This window comes from Balaenoptera borealis, assembly GCF_965194805.1.
Source record: "Balaenoptera borealis genome assembly, chromosome: 4".
Classification (NCBI taxonomy): domain Eukaryota; kingdom Metazoa; phylum Chordata; class Mammalia; order Artiodactyla; family Balaenopteridae; genus Balaenoptera; species Balaenoptera borealis.
Genome location: NC_138861.1, coordinates 119,585,725 through 119,593,869, shown reverse-complemented (window position 1 = coordinate 119,593,869; position 8,145 = coordinate 119,585,725). Strand labels below are relative to the sequence as shown.

At 42.5% G+C, this 8,145-nt stretch overlaps 1 protein-coding gene across 1 annotated transcript; it reads right to left on the bottom strand.

Annotated features, from left to right (window-relative positions):
* Positions 1 to 1,131: 1,131 nt before the first annotated feature.
* RPL34 (ribosomal protein L34) lies at positions 1,132 to 3,790 on the bottom strand. Its single transcript, XM_082389156.1, has 4 exons — positions 3,717 to 3,790; positions 3,536 to 3,635; positions 3,117 to 3,220; positions 1,132 to 1,259 (listed from the first exon to the last, which is right to left on the bottom strand). Exons 1-4 carry the CDS (start codon positions 3,779 to 3,781, stop codon positions 1,175 to 1,177), a joined length of 354 nt encoding a protein of 117 aa, XP_082245282.1. The 5' UTR covers positions 3,782 to 3,790; the 3' UTR covers positions 1,132 to 1,174.
* Between the last annotated feature and the right edge of the window lie 4,355 nt (positions 3,791 to 8,145).

Here is an 8,145-nt window from a genome sequence, read left to right as displayed (position 1 = left end):
AATCTACCTCCGAATCCAATGCTTTTCAATTGCACCCCCATTAAAAATTTTAATAGTGATTAAACATCACGTAAGATAATTGTATTATCCTGGTTGCTTAACAATTCTTGGGATTTGCAGGTGTTCAGGGAAGCCTGATGGATGTCTTGAGACTGAACTTTGACAAGAAAGGGCTTCAGCTATCATTTCTTGTGCCAAAGTGTTTACTGGGGGTGCCCAGTCATTCAGTCTCAAATCACTAAAGACACCACTTGCAAAAATCCTACCAACACAAATGGCTCTAGGTAACACATACAACCTATGCACCTCAATCCCCTCACTTGTAAAACAGAAATAGGTATGAAAGGGTTGTTGCTCGATTAAGATGTTAAGTGCTATGGAGATGCCATTAAGTACCGCCATTAATACATTTTTAACTGCCCTGAGTTCCAAGTGCCACCCAGCCAGTTATGCTGCCTTTCCTCTTCTGCAAAAATGTTAATTAAAAATTTTGTCTACCAAGAACAAGTTAGCTGGCTGTGGTACAATGGTTTTAAGAGGCCAGAAAGATTTCTGCCTTTTTCCTTCGGAAAGGGCACTTTTATTCTAATCAAGGAAACACTCCTCTGCATAAGACATTTAAGTCTCATCCTGCCAGCAACAGTAAATGCCTAAATGGAAGAGGATCAAATTTTATAGAATTCAGATACTCTTTCAGCTTCTAGATTCTTGGCTTGTAAAAACAGCACCTGCTCTCTACTTTCCCTTGAGATGGGAAATAAGCTTGACGTGGCCTGAAGAAATCGTCCTGGAAGACAATTCAGAAGACCTTATGTAGAATACTTGGGAGGGCTGCTCGATACAGTCCAGGCACTGAAAGAAGGAGCTATTATTAAAATCTTTACATACTTTTGCATTATTAAGAGTTAACAGGAACACATAACATAGCTCCTAAGAGAAAATATATTACGGTCCATATTTTAATGTTGTCTAGAGCTACCATCAAAAAATTTTAGCCATCACTGACCTCCAATTACTTTTAGAAAAAGTAATCAACTAAAAATTGTGTGTGTGTGTGTGTGTTGGGGGACCCTCTAGTTACTACAGAAACCAAACGTGTACACTAACAAACCACAACAGAAATAACAGAACAAGGCTTTTTGATTTTTTTATTACTCAAAGAAGCTTCATTTTTTTATTTAGCTTTCTGACTCTGCGCTTGTGCTTTCAACACTTTCACAACGATTTTCTGCTCCTCAATGAGGAAAGCGCGCTTGATCCTAGAAAAGAAAATGTTAGTTTTAAAAAAATCAATTTAACACAAGAAAGTGTCATAAAAGAATCAAGTAAAGCAATCAGGTAAGATACCCAGAAAAGTAAACGAAACCTATACAAGTACAGATTTAAAACTTAAGAGCTGAAAAAATTCTATGGACAGACCCTTTCAGCTTAAGGTGTCCTTCTGGTACCCCTGGTTATCTAACAATCTACCCTCAAAAGCCTGGGATTTCTGACTACTTCAAATGTCCTGCACGTAATCACATTACAGAAATAGAGCTGATGTCACTCTTACCCAGAACAAAGACTACACAGACTCCCTCAGTGTCACAGCAAATGCTATTCTTTAGGCTACCCTATAGATCTATACCCAAATCTCCAGAAGCTAGGGCCTGAGAATTTTATTTTTTAACAAATGTGCTCATGTGGTTATGTTTAGCAAAGTCTGGGAACCAAAGACTGGTAAAAAGCCAAACTCCTCTAGCTTGAAACTCATGACTCATTCATCTCCAACGTTACCTTTCCAATTTCATTTCTCATTCCTTTTATACCCTCAATGTGCCAGATCAAACTATGTTCATTCCCTGCCTGCAATGCCCCCTCGACCTCTTGTCTAAAATTTACCCGTCATTCAGGTTCCACCTCGAATACCACTTCCAGATTCTCAGCTACTTTAAAGTCATTTCTCCTCCAAACTTCAACCATAGTTAAGTTTTCCTATATTTCATGGAAGTTGTATTTAGCTTGTTTTTGTATTAATGTAACATGCCTAACCTCCCCTTACAAATTAACTCCTGAAAGGTAGAATGAACTTGCAAAGTTTGATGTCAGATTTGGTGTAGAGACTTAGCCAGACTACTTTATAGAACAAGCTGAATAAACTGAAGGCAAACCACTCCTCTGAACCAACTTCTTCTCTTATAAAGACCAATCACCTCTCAAATCTTTCCACTTAGGTCTCTGGAGAAAACTTAATGTAGCCAGTAGGGTTAATTAAGAGCAAGAGCCTCAATAAAACCTGGAACGAATCCTCTTACCATCTATGTAACTTTAAGCAACAAGCCTTGGTTTCTCCACCAAAAAATAAATAAATAAAAAATACCTCCCAGATGGACTTTTGGCAGAGCTTATCATAAAAATGCTGAGCAAATATTATCACTATAAACTCCACTGCTTCTATTCCTACCTATGCCACTACTAATCCTCTTGCACATCCACAAGACCCAGTCATCTCCCAATAACCCCATTCACCCCCAATCCAGCCTTTGGTCTTCATGTAGGTGCCATTTCGTCAGCCTTCACAAAGTAGACAAACTGTTCCAAGCACTCATCCTTTGTTGAAAGAATGACTTCACTATCCATCCTGCCGCACATTTAGTCTCTGGCACACCAAAGGTTTCGCTGCCCTGCTCAAACCCCATCAATTACCACATTTTAAAGAATCAAGCCAAAAAACCTGTCCTATGAGGCCCTTCACTACCTGCGATGTTTCTACCTTTCCTGTCTATCATCTCCCAAAACATTCTGCTCCAGCCACACTAGAACTACGTACGGCGATTTTGTTCCTACACTTTTAAGACCTTCCACTCTCCATCAACCTGATACTTTCTTACCTGCCTGCCCCACCCAACCTTTTAATTTCTACATCTAGCATAAAGATGTCCCAACATCGTAACTGAATAGGAGCTAATATCATTTATTAGTTTGTTCAGCATCGATTATCCCTAGTCAAGGAGGATTCTACTGATACAATATGCAACTTTTGTTATTTTTTCACCAGTCTTCTAATAATGATTAGCATGCAGTGCAACATACACACACACACGTAAGACAGCCCATGTGATTTCATAGTTATTTACCTGTCACGGACACATTTAGCACACATGGAACCACCATAGGCCCGGCTAACATGTTTTTTCGTTTTAGACAACCTCATAAGAACTTTAGGTCTCACAGCACGAACCTGCATAAAGAAAACGCTGAGATTATTGTGATGCTTTAACAGAAACAGAAATTGTCCTAGGTTTTTGACGAGTATTAAGTATAAACATTAATCTAGGTTACAAAGGTAAATGGTACACTGATCTACCTGAAAGGCATTTCACTGTATTTGCCACATAGGCTTTAAAAGAAAGTCTATGTTCTTCACAGATATGCATTATGAAGGCTTAGTAATTCTCAACCCTCCTAGCGGTGACCTCTCCTTCACTCACTCACCAAAGGAATTAATGCTCAAAAGCTCAACCCTTATGTTATTCACAGCAAAAGGATCACTTACTCCTCGAAGTCGGCCTGGGCACACGCCACATGCAGATTTTGGTGCTTTCCCAACTTTCTTGGTATAAAGGTAAACAATTCTATTACCAGGGGTTCGGGACCTAGAAAGTGAGAGAATAGACAATAGCTCAACATTTTGCAGAATAAATGACAATACGTGTATTAATTTTGGAAATACTTACAGCCTGGTTTTGTTAGAGGCTGTATTGTAGGACAGCCTACGACGGTATGTCAAACGCTGAACCATCCTGAATGCCTAAATCAAGATAAAATAAAACTGCATTGTAGAAAAAATTCAAACCTTAAAACAAAACAGCATCACAGAGTTTACACATTACCCATTACGTTCTTACATAGAATATCCTTATCTTAAGGTATCTTATGAAAAGGATTCCATGTTTTAAAACCACAGCTGATGATTTACATGAGGATGAACCGGGGAGACTGAATCAAACCACAAAGAGTAGAATCTCTCAGCCCAGAGCTCAGAGGTGGAGGGAGAAAGAAGATGCTTTAGCTGCCTGGGTTGGCTTAATCAGGGGGCTTCCTGGAGGAGGGTAGCTAAAGCCAGTGATTTAAGCAGGGGAAGGAACAGGGAACATTGATCCTTTATGCCCCCACCGGAAGTCCCTTAGCATCCTCTTGGTCTTTGGGACCTAGGGCTGGACCCAGTGCAGATTGATCCATCCTGAGTATGATGGTTATTTAAGATTATTGACCATTTCTCCCCGACCCAGCAAAACAAAGGGGAAAGTGGAAATCCTCTTTTCTCTGAGGTTCTACTGTGCAGTGGCGATTACATTCCCCTAAAATAAACACATTTGTATACCAAAATAAATAAATAAACTACAGCTGACCCTTTGTACCCGCAGGTTCTGCATCCGCAGATTCAACGAACCCCGGATCAAAAATACTCAGGGAAAAAAAACTTCACAAAGTTCTAAAAAGCAAAACTCGAATTTGCTGCGTGCCCACAACTATTTATATATTCATTTACATTGTATTACGTGTTATAAGAAATCTAGAGATGACTTAAAGTATATGGGAGGATTTTACACAAGTGACTTGCACATCAGCGATTTTGGTATCCTCGGGGATCCTGCAACAATCCCCCAGGATACTGAGGGACAGCTATACTTATATTTAAGGGTGATTGGGAAGAATGCTAAGGGGCGATGTTTGTTTTCCTGACGGTAATCAAACGTGGCACTTGGTTAAAATTTTGATTACCAGGCTTTTCTCTCAAAGAGTCTGACTCTGTTTGGAGTAGTATCCAGAAAAGTGCTACCAACAGGCAAGTTTGAGAAACGCTGGTTTTAAAGGAAGGGCACACGAGCACACCCACGTGTAAGTTGAATCCTTAGCTATACCATTTACTGAGACTATAAAGCTCCATAGGCCAGCTTGCTTATTTGTAAAATATAATTTTTGACTATTTCACACAACTGTCATTAGGATTAAACGACAGCAGGCATTCTGCCCAACCTAGTGGCTGCCCAGGGTTCAGTGTTTTGCCCCCAAAGCAGCATCCGGGACAAGTCAGGTGCCATTTAATACTAATTTTGGTACTGGATCAAGTGTCTCTGGATTATGGCATCCAACTGGTTTTTCTTCTTTTTTCAGTGAACTACCCAAAATACCATAAAACATAAACAAGACTTGAATCAACCTAATTTTCCCCAAATTTTGTAACCATTTCGTCACAGTATGTTACTTGAAAGACAACAGCCTGTATCTGTTGTTGCAAGCTCCTTACTCTCATTACACTGGAACTGTCAGACACCAAAACCCAAACGGAAGGCCGGTGCGAGTGACCCAATAAGCCGTTTGCCTCTCCAAAACCAAGACAAAAAACTCCCTATTAAAACATTTTTATCTTCCTTGCTATTGGTCTTACAACACATTTTGAAATGACCCGACCATGCCGGTCGTCGACCCTCCCAGAGCCTGGAGAACAGCTACAGGCCCGGGGTTAAAGCACGGCCGTTAAGATATGAGAACGTCCGGCGACTTCGCAGTCTCCACCAGCCGGAACTCACAACTCATTTGTCTTCGAACGCCGGACTGCAAAGGCGGCAAAGCCAGGGGTGGTGAGCTCCTGCCACTCACTGCTGCGGAGCGGAGGTCGGGATCGAGGGGGGTCTGAAGCTAAAGTCCGGGGAACTGCTCACTACCAACCTTCCTCCTAAGCCCTTACCCCCACGCCAGCTCTAAAGACTGTGCCTGAGAGACCCAGTTTCCTGCAACACCCCGGATGGCGGCCGATTGTAAAGGCAGTAACGATAAAGACAAGGAAAAAGCAACCATACCTCTAAATACTGTCCCCGGAAGAGGAAGAAGAAAGCGCCCGCGAGTTCACGGGTCAAATATCACTGCGCATGATAGGAAGTACGTCATAGGAAGGGGCGTGGCGGCGAGAACGCCGCCATGTTGTACGGAAGCCACGCAGCTCCCCTTGGTGGGCGGGGATTCATAGCACCGCCGCGTTGTAAGTCAAGCGACGTGCAACCCCTGTGTGGGCCGGGATGCGCCCAGCCTTCCGCAACAGCGCCACGCAAAGGTCTTTTGGGAATCGCTGTAGAAAGAAACATAAGTGACAAAGGATCTACGGAGGGCGGAGGTGGGACAAAACCAGCCTTTTTCCGTTCTCAAGGGCGCTAAGACATATTTGACTTAAAGAGCGCCACCTTTGGGGTTAAGCCTGAGTTTAAAGCCCAATGCTGACCCTGATCACTAGGTGACCTTTGAGGACTTGCTGTCCTTAACCGTCCCTTCTTTTTTCTTGTCCTTCATTCAGAGCACAAATTTTACAAATTAGGATTTTAATCCAATATCTGCTAATTATTAGCTGTGTTATGTTGGGTGAGTCCTTACATCTCGAACAGGAAGCTGTTAGTAACCTTGCAGAGTTATGTCGTGATCAAAAGCATCATGAAGTTAAAGCACTCAGCGCGGTATCTTGTAGAGCAGTGGTCCCCAACCCTTTTGGCACCAGGGACCGGTTTCGTGGAACAGTTTTTTTTGGGGGGTGGGGGCGGGAGGGGATATGGGGGATGGTTCAGGCGGTAATGCGAGCGGTGGGGAGCCGCAGATGAAGCTTTGCTTGCTTGCCCACTCTTCACCTCCTGCTGTGCGCCCGGTTCCTAACGGGCCGCTGACCGGTACCGGTCCACGGCCGGTTGCGGACCCCTCTTGTAGCGAGTGGGTGCTCAATAAATGGTGGTTAATCTTATGATTATGTACAAAGAGTTTCTTGAGGCTTCACATGGGTGGTAAAGCTTTAACAGGGCCTTAAAGATGAGGAGGAAGAAAAAAAAAAGACCTCTCTAAAATAGCATGTGAAAGTTTACATTAAGTGCTTCTGTGTATTTTTCTGAGAAGAGGGTCCTTAGTTTTCATTATATGGTCAAAGCGGTTCATGACATCCAAAAAAGTAAACACTTTACCTGGGCTCTAAGGAAGACTGCTATAAACGGTCTTTACATTTTTAATCTTAGATTAAGCTCCCTGGAAACATACTGAGAGTTATATGCTGGTGTACTGAGGAGTGCTCTTAAAAAATACACCTGTAAGGGAGTGAGGAACGTAGGATCAGGAGACCCACAGTGTTGTCACAACTGAGGCCTCAGCTGTTCCAACGGGGAGCTCTGGAATTGGGATGGCTCTTCATAGTTGTCCCAAACTGGCAAGGAAGCTGGGCCTTTGCATCCCACATCAGCCAGTCTTTGGTCTGCCTGCTCCCTGACCATGGGTGACGTGGTTTCCTGAAGCTGCGAACAATGTCCAGTGACCCAACTAATATCCTTGGCCCAGAAGAGAGGATTTGAATAGAGTATCCCAGTGTCCACTCAAGTTCCCTTTCAGGTTTTCCAGTCCAATTATAGAGGTGAGAAAGCAGGCAAGTGACTGAGGGCAAATGCCCCATCCATACAGAGATCTGTCTCAGACTGTGAGGCCTTTAATTCCATCTTGCCTCACATCACTGCCATCTTTGTTACCACACTAGATGGAAGTCTCTGGTTATATCCCTCCCTTTGCTGACTCTCACATAGCTGCTTCTCCCCTGACCTTGACAAAAGAATGCATTTACTTGGAATATATTCTCACTATTTCTGGAGAGACTTTGCTGGGCAGTTGAGTATAACAGAAGATGGGGAGCCCTTAGCACACTGTAGTGTACTTAGTGTACTTTACCTACTTTTCTGTGCCCACCTCCACCCCAGCAGATAAGAACAATAGTCTCACTGTCACAGTTTTCCCTTGTTCTACATAACCCAGTTCTATAACATGACTTTTCTTCTCTTTCATTCTGTGTTTGCATTTTTTCTTGATCAGACTTGCCAGAGATGTGGCAATCTTAGTAAACATTTCAAAGAACCTCACTTGTTTTTATTAATCTTTCTCCTTTTAGCTCTTTGTTTGTTAATTTTGGGTACACTTACTAAGTATATCCAGTTATGTACTGTATTCTTATCACTGTATTTCTAGGCCCCTCTTCTGGTTATCAGTTGCTGTTGTAACAAACCACCTCAAACTTAGTGGCATAAAATAACACCATTTTATTATGCTTATGGATTACGTGGGTCAGGAATTTCTTCATGGCATAGTGGG